Here is a 14,071-nt window from a genome sequence, read left to right on the forward strand (position 1 = left end):
TCCTGAGCTTGATTCTTCTCTTGTTTATTGAAGATCACACTGAGTTCAGCAAGTATTTACTCTGCCTTTACATATGTCACAAAGGTGAAAGAGACAATGGTCACTGTGCCCCAGGGACTAACATCTCACCTGCTGCATGGTTTGACTCCTAATACTTCCTGAACATCTATTTTGTATCATTTCACACTTTTAACACCCAATCAAGGGTACTATTTTTATCATTTATAGACAGGAACTCTAAGATATGCAGAGTATAGACAGACTAAGTAACCTGTCCATGATTATATGGAGAGTAAGAAATAAAGACAGGATTTGAACCTAGGCAGTCTGGTTTCAGAGTTTACAAGTTTAACCAGTATTATATTGCCTTTGACATGAAGCACAGTTTTTCCTTTTGCACACCGAGACTGACCACCTATGACAGACATACCTGACATATGCACCAGCCCACACCTACAAGGCCCATTCGTATTCATCCAATTTCCATTCAGTTGGCATTTATGGAAAATCCACTGCATTTTAGGCACTGCATTACCTGATTTCATAGAAACTATCTCATTCACCACTAACAGCTTTGTCGAACAGATATTATCTGTATTTTAGGGATGAGAAACTGAGCAGAAGTTAAATGACCTGGCTGGCTTCACATAGGTGAGCAATGGTGACCTCCTTAAGTCCTGTGCTTTTAGTAGCTTCATAAATGTCATTTTTAATGGTGTACAGTCAGTGGATTTTAGTACAGTTACAAGGATGTACAACCATTTTAAAATTCCAGAACCTTTTCATTATCTCCCCCGAAGGAAACTGTTTCCATTATCAGTCAGTTCCCACTCTCCCCTCCCACCACCTACCATGAGTCTATTCTGTCATTATAAATTTGTCAATTTGGACATTTGGCAGGCATGAAATCATATAACTGTTTTTTTGTGACAGCCTTCTTCCACTGAGCGGATGTTTTCAAGGTTCATCCTTGTGACAGTATGTATCAGTACCTCATCCTTTTATATGGTTGAATAATATTCCACCGTGAGGCACATTTTGTTCATTCATTCATCAGTGAATGGACATCTACATTGCTTCCACTTTGGGGAAAATAAAAAATACTGCTATAAACATATCATGCATCAGTTTTTGAGTGAATATGCTTTCAGTTTTCTTGGGTATATACAGAACTCCTGGGTCATTTGGTAACTCTTCCACTTTCTGAGGAGCTTCCAAACTGTTCCCCAAAGATGCTGCACCATTTTACGTTCCCACCAGCAACAAATGAAGGCTTCAATTTCACCAGGTGCTCTCCAACACTTCAATTTTTTAAAAGTTATCCTAGTGACTGTATTGTCTCCTTATGAGTTTGTCTTGCATTTCCCTAATTATTTTGAGCATTCCTTCATTTAAATCTTGGCTATTGATACATATTGCTGGAGAAGTGTCTATTCAAATCCTTTGCCCATTTGAAATTTTAAAATTGTTTATTGTTGGGTTTTAAATTTTTATTATATGTTCTGGATAATAGGTACTTATCAGATTTATTATTTGTAAAAATTTTCACCCATTCTGTGGATTATACCTTTACTTTCTTGACGTTTTAAATTTTGATGTACAATTTATCTAGTTTTTTATTTGGTTGCTGTGCTTTGGATTTCATACTTAAGAAACCACTGCCTAACCAAGGTCATGAAGCTTACTCATAAATATAATCCTAAAACCGGCTTTCACCTTCTCTTCTCATACAGGAGAGAGATGTATAATCCCATATTCCCTTTGCAGTTTTAAAAGAGCCTGAACCTCTACTTGGCACTGGATAAAAAGGCTCATTTTTACTGAGGCATAGGAGCATCATATTAATATATTTAAAGAATTCACAAGTTTTCTCCCAAATTAATTTATGAAAAGTGCTTATTACAGGGTAGTAAATAAATTGTGGCTACTTATAATTATTATCTTAATCATTATAATTATTGAAAGATATTTTATGTCAGTGTTCTGGATAAAATAATAGAAAATAATAAAAGTTCAGAGCTCACAATTAAGAGAGAGGCATTCAAAGAGATACATTAGCATAGGTGACAGCTAAAAATTGAGATGGCCTCCTTGTATCTGCTGCGATTGGAAACCTGAAGGACAGCATTTGTAGCTCTAGCTGAGAAAAACATCTCCTAAAATTTGAGGAAGGAAAAAAGCTTTCGTTTCATAAACCTGTTTCAAACTCCTTAATCATTTTAACGTCCACCAAAGATGTTATAAAACAGTTCACCTGCTGTCGGGCTGATGTATCTGATGTATCTTGACTTTTCAGTTCACACGATCTTTTCACAGAACATAAAAATGAGAATTACAGAGCCACTTGCTTCTCAAAGCCCACTTATTCCACTACAATCCATGGGCCGGCCTCAGGGAGAATTTTAGGACTACCACTTACGACTGGACAAGCAGTGCACCGCTCAACCTTAAGGCCATGCCATTTGACTCAAAGTCACTGTGGATCCAAAGAGTTATGATTTTCCAGCAGGTTAGGCAGACAAGTGGGCTTTCCAGGTGGCTCAGTGCTAAAGAATCCGCCTGCCAGTGCAGGAGATGCAAGAGACACAGGTTCGATACCTAGATCGGGAAATGGCAACCCACTCCAGCACTCTTGCCTGGGAAAATGGGTTGCCATTTTCCCTGGACTAGGAACTGGTGACCCACGCCAGTATTCTTTCCTGGGAAATCCCATGGACAGGGGAGCCTGGTGAGAGTCTGTGGGGTGGCAAAGAGCTGGACACAACTGAGCACCGCACAGCAGAACACAAGCAGACGAGCATTTTGGAGAACACATATTTTTCTAACTTGTGTACGTTCACTGAAGGGGTAAGCAATGTGGCAGTGGATGGGATTCCCAAACCTTCATTGCATCTGCTGGCAGCACACTCATACCCTTGGCAGCATATCCTTAGGTCTTCAAGTTCTTGGGGAGCAACGCAGGCTTCCTGTGTTATTTTGGTAGCTGTCTGCTCTACAGTATTCCCTTGCTTTGTCAATGTGGCAGTAATAATACCCATTAACTTTAAGAGACGTATACCAATGGCCTACAGAACCCCTGATCTTTGTGTGTTTGAATAAAAAGTAATGAAAGCAGTGGCCATGGCAAATAAGGATTTAAAACACACTGATTTCCCAAGAGAAAAATATCACAATTCATAGAAGACATTAAAGTGATGTTAAACATAGGAAAAGCTGTTTTACTAGTAATAAGTTTAAAAATTAAAACAGTACAGCATATTTTTCATTTATGAGACTAACCAAAATAAGGGTGTTGACAAATGCAGGAAGAAATGGCATTTATATGCTGTTGATGGAAGTGGATAGGGACCACTTTTTCGGCAATGGTGAGAACATGGAATGTATATTCCGTTTGATTCAGACATTCCACTTCTAGGAAATTATTTGAGTTGAAATATGTAAGTAGGCAAAACTTTGTGTACAAGAATGTTTACTGCAGTATTACTGGCGATACTGCACTGTTAGAGATAATCTTTGTATCCAATACAATTTATTGGTTGAATTAAATTCAAAATAGAATGTGTAGTATGACTCCTTTTAAAATTATATGCACATATGTACACATGCGCACACAAGTGCTTGTATCTGCACATATACACAGTAAAACAGAGAAAATGATGGGACAGTGACTATCTCTGGGAGATATGAAGGGGGAAAAGGATGAGTTTGACTTTATATATCTTTGTAATGTTATTTTTTAAAAGATCACCAGCAGCACTTTAGAAATTAAATGTAAACCTATGAAGTTTATACTTCACTTCGGAACTGGAAGCTAGCCAGAAATATACTTCAACTGTGTATTAACTGCATGATGAAAATATTTTTGTCAAGTGATCATAGGATACCAGCTATTTTCCTTTGGGGTAAAAGTTCTCGGCATATCTAACACTCATCAGTCAAGGTACATTTCATAATCAGAAACCAAATAAACTATATATGAGATTATCCTCCATATAATACAGTTCCTATCTGTAGGAGATTAATGCCAAACTTGGGACAATGACACAGGTGTAAATTCTGAGTCCTGAAATTATACCTTGGAGGAGGGAGCTTGTTTTTGTTGATAAGAGAAAAGCATGGAAAGCCCTAGGAACAACAGCCTTTGTGCAAGAGTCCCAGAGCAGCACAGGCAATAACTATTCTCCATTTCTTCATCTAAGAAGAATCCGCAGATTTCAGCTTTTCTGGGGTGTTCATGCATTTACCCAACTTCTCAGGAATGCAAACAAACAAATTTGCATTTAGAAAACAGCTCTTCTGCCCATCCTTCCAGAAACAAAAAGACATTGCTATGGCCCGAATGCTTGTGTCCTCCCAAAGTTCCTATGCTGAAATTCCAACTCTCAAAGATGCTGGCAGTAGGAGGTGAGGCTTAACTCATGAGGCTGGAGCCCCTATGAATGGCATCAGTGCTTCTAAAAGAGAGATCCCCAGCCCCTTGCCCCATGTGTGGACACAGTGAGAAGTCTCAGATCTGAGCGGGCCTCACTCGATCCTGCTGGCACTTGACCTCAGACTTCCAGCCTCCAGAACTGTGAGAAAGAGATTTCTGCTGTTTATAAGCCACCCAGTCAGTGGTATTTTGCTACAGCAGCTTGAGCAGACTCAGACGGATGCTATTCAAAAGACCAGGTTCATGTCCGGATTGTTCTCTTTCCCAAGGGCGTGGAGTAGGTCACATACTCTCCTACTTCTTAGCCTACAGAGTGCTCTAATACTACCTAAGCCAACATCTTTCCCAAAAGTGGTCACTTGGGAAAAGAGCATTCGAAACTGTGAAATTCTCAACAAATGGGAAAGTATTTTAATATGAATGTAACTTAGTATTGGCTTCTCAGGTGGTACTACTGGTAAAGAGCCTGCCTGTCGATATAGGATATCTAAGTGACGTGGGTTCCATTCCTGTGTTAGGAAGATCCCCTGGAGCAGAAAATGACAACCCATTCCAGTGTTCTTGCCTGGAGAATCCACAGGGACAGAGGAGCCTGGTGGGCTATCGTCCATAGGGTCACAGAGTTGGACACGACTGAAGCAACTTGGCACAACACAGCACAACTTAGTATTATTTTGAAACTGGGAACATTTTCAAGGATGAGGCTGAGTTTATGGTTTTTCACTAGTTCTGGTTTAGCAGAATGCCATTCTATTTATAAGGATTTCAACAAAATAATGTTGCATTAAGTTTTATTATATGGTTGACTATTGCTGGCCACTTCTGGTATAAAGGTTATTAGAAATAATTCTACACTGGCACTCATAGATGATTCTATTAAAATAACATTTTTAAAGGCCATAAAATTAAGAAACAACCCTATATGAATTATTAGAGGGACCATCATGAGACAGACTGTACAAATTCTTTCCATCTTCTGCAGCAAGAAAATAAAACAATGCCTAAATTTAGCAAAGACACTACTAAGAGGCAGGTATTTTGCAGGCAGGAAAACCTTTTATTTTAAACCACAAATAATCAGCAGGTGGCCACAACTATCCATGTTTCATTAAAATCACATAAAACCTAGGTACAAAAGCACCACTGATTATTGCTCTAGAAAAACGGCATGAAAAAATCCAAATACGCACAGTAAAAGCACCACAGGATGCACAGGACTAAATTTTTAAAGCGAGTGCATGGAATACTGAAATCAATTTTACAGACAGCTTCCAATATTAAACTGGTATTTATTTTACTCAAGGATGATGGAAATTTCCAAAAAGCACGACTATGAGAAGGTAAAATGTCCATCCTTATATATTTTTGTATGCCAACTAGTAGAGTCCTAAAAAATTAGCATTTACAAAATACTCGGTAAAAATAGCTTTTAAAAGTTGTCCCAAGAGGTACATAAAATCAACCCCAATTTTCATGACCATTCATTCTCCCTCGTTAGCTACAGATTCAGTTTTCTGTGCCTGTGAAAAAAGAAAGGAAGACAAAAAAGAGAAGAGTTACTATTAAAACTACCATAAGCCAAAGACGACTCCACCCGAGCAACATGCACAGTTTGGAACATGTGTTTTTAGCGGCTCTACTGCAAAACCGAGTTCAACTCTGGGTGTAAAAACAGACAAGGCAGGGATATATGACACAAACACTTGGCTGCATTTGTTGCTTTCTGCTTTGCAAACGACCACAAAAGCTTTGCCTGCGGGGCTCCCGCGGTTCACGATTAAAGAAAGAGAACACCACACCACTATCTGATGCTAGTCACTGCAAACGTGCAGAATCGGCTACTGTACCCTTAACTCTCACTGTTTCAATCTGCCCCTTTACTGACAGTGTGCTGGGTGGGGTACCTCTGGAGGCTGAGACACTAACAGTTGAGCGAGAGATGTGGATCTGCAATCACATTACAGGCAATAAAGAGACACATTATGAACGTGCGGTCGCCGGCTGAAGGATCCAGCAATTGCTTTCAAGACACTGATTCAATCAGCGGGAGGTGTTTGGGGCAAGTACCTCTTCAGTTTTAGTGTCACCATTTTCAGACGGTGCTGCGGTACCTTCCTTTCCAGCTTCCTGCTTCTCCTCCTTCTTCCCTTTAACACCTTTGCTAACCTTTGCTGCCGGTTCTTTCTAACAGAGGATCAAAGCACAGGGAGACAGAGTGCATGAGACAGGGTGGGAGGTTGTGTACATTTAGCCAGCCTCCATCCAAACACAAGGGGAAGCACAAACAAGGGTGACGGGGTGGCTCTCAGGGGAAACCGGGAGCCCGGTTCTGCTGAGCTTTGAGTGGGTTACATGGAGGCTCCCGTGAAAATGTAACAGGCAACTCAGGAAATCCACTGGACTTTGACTTCTCCTCAAGTGTGTTTCTGGCGGGCATCCTCTCTTGATACAGTGAGAAGCGGTCCTGCCGTGGGGAGAGCAGCTGCAGGGGGACACAGTGAAGTCAGGGCAGACCCAGCGAGAGCAAGCGCTGCACTTGAGGACCTGGGGCTAGAAGCTGGGAGAGCCCTTGAGAAGGAAGGCCCAGAGGAAGAAAAATTCCTGATTTTAAGACCAAGCCAGGACTGCCTTGGTGGTCCAGTGGTTAAGACTCTGCCCTGGTGGTCCAGTGGTTAAGACTCTAATGCGCTCCCAAAGCAGGGGGCCCAGGTTCCATCCCTGGTTTGGGAACTAAGATTCCAGATCGCACAGGCCATGAAGTGTGACCACACCCCCGTCCCCCCACCAAAAAAAGACCAAAGCCACAAAAATGACTTCTGCTTCACAATCGCCTTTTCACGCCTCAATATACATCATTTCAAACAATGCACACGCAACAAGGGATGCCGCTCTGAAGGGCAGAGTAAACAAAAGCCGTTTGGGGGTAAACTTCCTACCCCCGATAATTCTGCACTGCAATTTCCCCATCTGCCAAACAGAATATGTATCCCTACCTTAGTAGGACTGATGTGAGTGTCTATGTATAGGATGAAAGTGAAAGGTGCTCAGTCGTGTCTGACTCTTTGTGACCCCATGGACTACATAGTCCATGGAATTCTCCAGGCCAGAATACTAGAGCGGGTAGCCTTTCCCTTCTCCAGGGGATCTTCCCAACCCCAGGGATCGAACCCAGGCCTCCTGCATTGCAAGCGGATTCTTTACCCGCTGAGCCACTAGGAAGGCCCACGCATAGGATGAGGGTCTGACATAGGACAAGAGGCTATCCAGGTGGCTCAGTGGGTAAAGAATCTGCCTGCAATGCAGGAGCTGGAGGAGAATGTGGATTCAATCCCCAGGCTGGGAGGATCCCTTGGAGAAGCAAATGGCAATCCACTCCAGTATTCTTGCCTGGAGAATCCCCATGGACAGAGGAGTCTGGCAGGCTACAGTTCATGGGGTCACAAAGAGTCAGACATGACTGAAGCGACTGAGCACACATGCACACAGGACAAGGGCTATGTAACTGCTTGTATTCATTATTTGCTGTGTGTTTATTACTGTGTGTTAGTCGCTCAGTCATGTCCGACTCTTTGCGACCCTGAGGGGTGTTGCCTGCCAGGATCCTCTGTCCATGTGATTCTCCAGGCCAGAATAGTCAAGTGGGCTGCCATTTCCTTCTCCAGGGGATCTTCCTGACCCAGGGATCAAACCCAGGTCTCCTGTTTCCCTGGTGGCTCAGCTGATAAAGAATCCACCTGTAATGCAGGCGGCCTGGGTTAGATCCCTGGGTTGGGAAGATCCCCTGGAGAAGGGAAAGGCTACCGACTCCAGTATTCTGGCCTGGAGAATTCCATGGACTGAACAGTCCTTGGGGTCACAAAGAGTCAGACATGACTGAGCGCCTTTCACCTACACTTACCTGCATTGCAGGCAGACTCTTTATTGTCTGAGCTACAAGGAAGCCTTAATTTTTCGGTAGTATTGATTAATTATTAGTCAGCAGACTGGCCTCCTAAGACCAGTTCTAGGAAGCCAGAAGCCCCTCACAAGTCCTCCACCAGCTGTTGGCAGCAGGCCCAGGCTCACTGTTCCAGAGAACCATCTGAACTGTGTGTCTCATGAGGCAGCTACCAAACTCCACCTTGGACATGAGGCTTCTCAGAGTAGCATATGCTCTGACTTCCTTTGCTGTATGGACCAAACGGAAAACAGACTCCCAGCAAAGTGTAAAAACTGTGCTCTCTGCTTTTTGAGAAAGCTTGTCTCCAGCTCGGGTGAGTTTTCTAGTCCAGGCACTGAGCCTGAATCATTAAATGTGATCTTTCCTCGGATGACTCTTGGGATATGGAATTATAATTCATTCACTGTTGAAAAAGCCAAAGCGGGGGAGGGAGCACCTCTTACCTTAGCAGATGTTTTTCTTGGTTTAGGTTCAGGTTTGGGGGGAGCAGGTTTCTGCAAAGATAAATGAAGTTATACAAATACTGAAAAAGACAACCCTCAGCACCAAAAGAAACAGCAACAAGACCGCCAAAGACAACAGTCCATTTTGACTATGATGTTCATTTCAAAAGAAAAAAATGTCCTATTTTCAGCACCAGCAAAAAGACCTCCGCATTTCATGACTCTTTTTTTCATCCTGGGTTCTCAAGTCGACGAAAGGTGAGATCCGGAAGTCAATTCACTATTCCCTGGGCCAGAACAACTCTCTGGGAACACGTTTAAGCTTCTGTCTGATGTCTCTTTATTTCCTTTTATCACAGCAATGCAGCAAGAGGAACGACTCAGGCCCTCGGCCAAATGACTCTGTGAATTTGGTTCACACCGGCCTTCCAAACAGTCTAGAAATCCTAGCACCATCACAGGCGAAGCCCATCTGGGAATGAAGAGAGCTGCCCATGAAGTATTCCAAAACCAGTCCCAAATTCTCCCACCTCTGATGCGGGTTTCAAATGCCTGTCTGAGCTTGAGCTTCTTACTACTTTTCTCTTCCAAGGCCAGTTCAAGGTGAACAGAATCTCCTGGCCACCCAGACCCTGGGCTCCCTAGAGTCTGTTATTAGGAACACAATTATGATGAGGCAGTGCTCACCGTGTGTGTGTGTGTTCAGTCACTTCAGCCGTGTCCGACTCTTTGTGACCTTATGGACTGTAGCCCACCAGACTCCTCTGTTCATGGAATTCTCCAGGCAAGAATACTGGAGTGGGTTGCTGCGCCCTCCTCCAGGGGATCTTCCCGACCCAGGGATCGAACCTGTGTCTCTTATATCTCCTGTACTGGAAGGCAGGTTCTTTACCACTAGCGCTACCTGGGAAGCTCACAAGGTATACTGTTAGCTCCCAGAGTTCCAAGATCTTTCACAGACCTTATTAGCCAAAGGGCCCACCAGGCGACTTCTTTTTTTTCTGGCCTTGTGTGTTTCTCCCCACTCCTGGGAGCAGTGGCCCCCTGCCCTGTGGCCCCAGGTCCCTCCACACAAGGCTTCAGCCTGGCTGCTTCCTAAGGACCTGAGATGGGTACAAAGAGACACGGGGGCAGTTTAAACCTGTGGTTTTTCTAAAGCTATCTTAGGGCAAATATTTCTCTCGCTCATGGAGCTAGGAAAAAATTATACCTCTCTCCTGGCACCAGGGAGCATGGTTTTTAAATAGAAAACACTGCCCAGAGTACCTCCTCCACGCCCCCACCCCATCCTCTCCCCCCATGGAGAAACACACGTTCCCCCAGTGCCTCCAGGCATCCAGGGCCATGCCAAATCTGGCCCTTTCCATCAAGGTCATAAACTGAAATTATAATCACTTCAATTCCGGAAGACTGGTCGTTGGACATAACCTCTCAAATAAGAAAAGGAAATTGAGCTTGAAAGGCAGGGGCTGTTTTCCTTAATCCTCTGACCACCATCAATTTGCTCCCCAAATATATCAGCTTGCATAGCTCCTAAATTTTCAGGATATAAAACATTTTACTTCAGGCTTTGATACACTGTACTAACATGTCCTTGTTTTCTCAATTTACAGCAAGACGGACCTTTTCCCCCTAAACTCAGTATTGGTGTTTCAATGGGACAGGAAATGGTGATGTTTTTGTAGTCTGTAATCCCACCGGCTTCCGAGGCTCTGCGTCAGCACTGCGGGCCATACTGTCAGTGGAAGATATTATATTGCTGGACCCTGGTGCTCAACAGAGGCCTTGTTTTATATTTTGGTTTTTGACTTAAAGGTCTGCCCCCCCTTGATAGGCTAGACATCCATGCAATACAATGGCTTTCAGCATAATCTACAGGAAAATCTAAAAGAGTTAAGACACAGCTTTTCAACCACAGAGAAAATCACACCACCGGACAAGTGTAACATCTTTTGTGTTGGTGTATTGTGTTGGTATTGTAGCAAAATCTGGATTAACTATGTACACACACAAACACACCGCCCAGGTCTTAACCTTCCAGGTGACTCTGATGCTGCTTCTTAGCTTGGGCCTCATGTGGCGCTAGTAGTGAAGAACCTGCCTACCAACGCAGGAGACACAGGAGACGTGATCCTTGGGTCAGGAAGATCCCTTGCAGAAGAAAATGGCAACCTACTCCAATGTTCTTGTCTGGAGCACCCATGGACAGAGGAGCCTGGTGGGCTGCAGTCCATGGGGTCACAAAGAGTCAGACACACCTGAAGTGACTTCCACGCACACATGTGGAACACTGGCTCAACCCAACCTAAACCCATACTTCCGAACTTGAGAATGGTTCCAATACCTTTTTCTTTCCTTTTCTTTTAAATTTGTGAAACAAGTTTAGCAAAAATATATTGAGAAGAAAAGCCAGAAACTGATATATATTTTTTTAATTTGTGAAGTTTCCAATATCCATTTTGGCTTGGATTCCCTGCATTGTGCCAGGCACAGGTGTGGGCTGAGAAGAAAGCCAGGCTCCCTTGAAGGTCCCAGTGCCATCCAGTATGGGCTGTGAGCCAAGAGGTCAATGCCTTTCCCCCTGCATCTCAGTGGGCAGTGCACGTCCCCCTCCAGAGAGCTGGGCTGACTGGTCTTGGCAGGAAGAGGCCGGGCACACGAACAGGCTGGGTGGAAGGAGCACCGGATTCAGCCAGGAGCATGGCAGGGTGAGGAAGGCTGGGGCACAGTCTTGTAAGGCTTGATCACTGCCCATCCCAGCTTCAATGCTCTTAACCCACGACCCTTCCTTGGGCTTGGCCCGGAGAGGGAGACCCCAGGTGGCAGACTGGAAATGGTTCCTTTTTTTTTTTAAAAAAGATTCTCTGCTTCTGAAGTGAGGCTACAGCCTATGGATTCAGAGGACTTCCAGAACATTCTGACTAAGGTATGGATTTTCTCTTTCTCATGGAGAGAGAATCAAGACTTCTTGTCTCCTTTGGTACATCAGGTACAGAATAGGAGATGAGGGCTTTACTAATAACGTCACTCTACATCACACGGCTCCAGCCATATCAAACAACTTCCTGGGCTTCGTATGCTTGCTCGCTGGGCTGGCCACCTTTCTTTACCAGCGTATTTGATTAAGTGAATTGCTTGGCAACACTTGTCAAACCTGCTCGAAATCCTGACCCAGGTAATTTCCAAAAAGGAAATTAAACAAAGCTCAAGGGAAACACCACCTTAGTCTTCATTCTGCTGCCGTGGATAGGAGGACTGTGTGTTCGTAAGAGCTAACAACAGTGGGGTCCAAAGTACTCACCGCTGACAACCTGGCAGACCGTCTGGTGGGCTACAAAGGAAAAGAAACACAAAACATAATTCTTCGTGATTTTGCACAATCAAGCTGATTTTTTAAAAAGTTCACTCTTACTGTCTTACTTTGTTGACAGAATAGTACGCATGAGTCCCATTAATCCCCCACCTCAACCCCCGGTGAGCACAGTTAAACATACCCCAAGTGCCCTGAGCACTGGAACATTCCAGAAGTGTCTGTAAAGAGGTGCAGGTGCAGTGTTCAAAGAAACGGCCTCTCACAGGGGAGGGCGCCGTGGGCAAGGCAGGGGAGATGCGTTTAGGCTGCAACCCAAAGCACCATCTACTGTGTGATAAAATGGGCCGCAGGGGCACTGAGGCGCTATTTCAGAACCAGTCCAGTCTGACTCGCATTCCTCACGAACGGAACCGAAGCTTAAAAATTTACACAAAAAGAGACTTATATAATTGTGCAGAAACCGAAATAGCAGGAGTCCCCTCCCTGGTTACTATGTTAGAAAAGAGAAGGACTACAAATCTTAGGCAGTTAACAACCACAGCTTCCTTTTACCTGTAACAAAATAAACACAATGATTGATCTATGAAATGCACATCACTGAAAGATTTAAATAGAGTAAAACGCTCTTTTCATTTGGAAGTTTACAAATTTAGAGAACCTGTTGAGATTAGAATTTTTCAAGGAAATCTTTTTCCTCAAGGATGGTGCAACTTCACAGCAAAGGAGATGGTAAAGAAAATTACTAAGAGCAGAAATGTTCTACATATTTCAAAAAAACGCACATACAACTGATACTCTGCTCCTCACCCACCAAAGACAGAGCCTCAAGGGATTTCACTTTCTACAAGTACAACTTCCTTTCTTTATAAGTGTTCCAGGAGCAAATACTCCTCCCGTTCTCTTCGGTCCATCTAGAACAGTGTACCACCTAACATATAGTAGATATGCAAGTACACTCATTAAAAAAAAAAAGGAACTCAAGCTTTTCTCTAATTTGCTGCCTTATGCGGACTCTGCCTCATGACAGTAACTTAAAGGTCTCAAATAATCTTTTTGACGGTCAGCGCAAATGATCAGCAGGAACCTGGCTCACAATTCCAAGGAATCATGGAATTCTCAAGTCAGTCTGGGTGAGCTGGTCAAGGCCAAAGGGCCTTGGAGTGTTTCTTGCCATCTCCACATCGAAGAATTTTCTTGCTGAAAATAGCCAGAGGAAGCTAAAGCTGTCTTTCTTTAAACTACAAAAGGAAATGAAGGGCCAGAGCCTCCAGGAATAACTTTAACCCTGGGTTCGCGTGCACAGCTCAGAGCTGGACTTCAGGTGGGTGGGCAGAAGTGTCGAGTCAGAAGACCGTGCAGACACGTCGATGCACAGGGTCAGGGGGTGCACAGCTCGACACACAATGCGGGTCTTCCCTCCCGCCCCTCGTCTGTAACCCTTCTGCACGGAACCATCTTCTCTAGCGCTTCTGTAGCTCTGATGCCTCGCGGGGGCCCTCAGCAAACATGGAAGTGACTGGACGGGGTGAGCAACAGACACGCACAGCAAGAGTGAACTCGCAGGGAGCGGTGCCAAGGCCACTAGTTACTTGGGATCCAGTTTGGAGCCTGAAAAGGGGTCAACAGGTTAACCATTATTTACAACTGCCTCCCTATCAACCAACGAGCTGTTCTGAGTAAGAGCTCATTGAAGGGAAGCCAGATCCTGTGAAAAATTTCCCAACTCGATGGTTCTCTGCTCCCTCCCTCTCCAGGCAAGAGGGGAACACACGAAGAGGCAGAGTGATGTCACACCCCCACCCCGACCCTGGGATTTCCAGAGGCATTCCAACAGAGCACTGGCCTGCCAGCTGTTCCCATCCAAATGACTCACTACCTTTTCATAATTCAGGTCCAGTACAAGAGTTTCAAAATAAAAAGCCTACAGAACGCATGCAAAACAA

The 14,071-nt window shown here is 44.1% G+C and overlaps 1 protein-coding gene across 5 annotated transcripts in view; it reads right to left on the minus strand.

Annotated features, from left to right (window-relative positions):
- Positions 1-5,466: 5,466 nt before the first annotated feature.
- HMGN3 (high mobility group nucleosomal binding domain 3) overlaps positions 5,467-14,071 on the minus strand; it is a 36,245-nt gene continuing 27,640 nt past the window's right edge. For 2 of the 5 annotated variants that reach the window (XM_027550986.1, XM_027550988.1), the window contains 4 exons: positions 12,117-12,146; positions 8,816-8,866; positions 6,500-6,616; positions 5,959-6,379 (listed from right to left, as the gene is read on the minus strand). In XM_027550986.1, coding sequence (XP_027406787.1) covers positions 6,248-6,379; positions 6,500-6,616; positions 8,816-8,866; positions 12,117-12,146 — 330 coding nt within the window. In that variant the 3' untranslated portion in view covers positions 5,959-6,247. The other 3 variants (XM_027550987.1, XR_003512528.1, XM_027550989.1) reach the window with 3 other exon arrangements.

This window comes from Bos indicus x Bos taurus, chromosome 9 (assembly GCF_003369695.1).
Source record: "Bos indicus x Bos taurus breed Angus x Brahman F1 hybrid chromosome 9, Bos_hybrid_MaternalHap_v2.0, whole genome shotgun sequence".
Taxonomy (NCBI): Eukaryota; Metazoa; Chordata; class Mammalia; order Artiodactyla; family Bovidae; genus Bos; species Bos indicus x Bos taurus.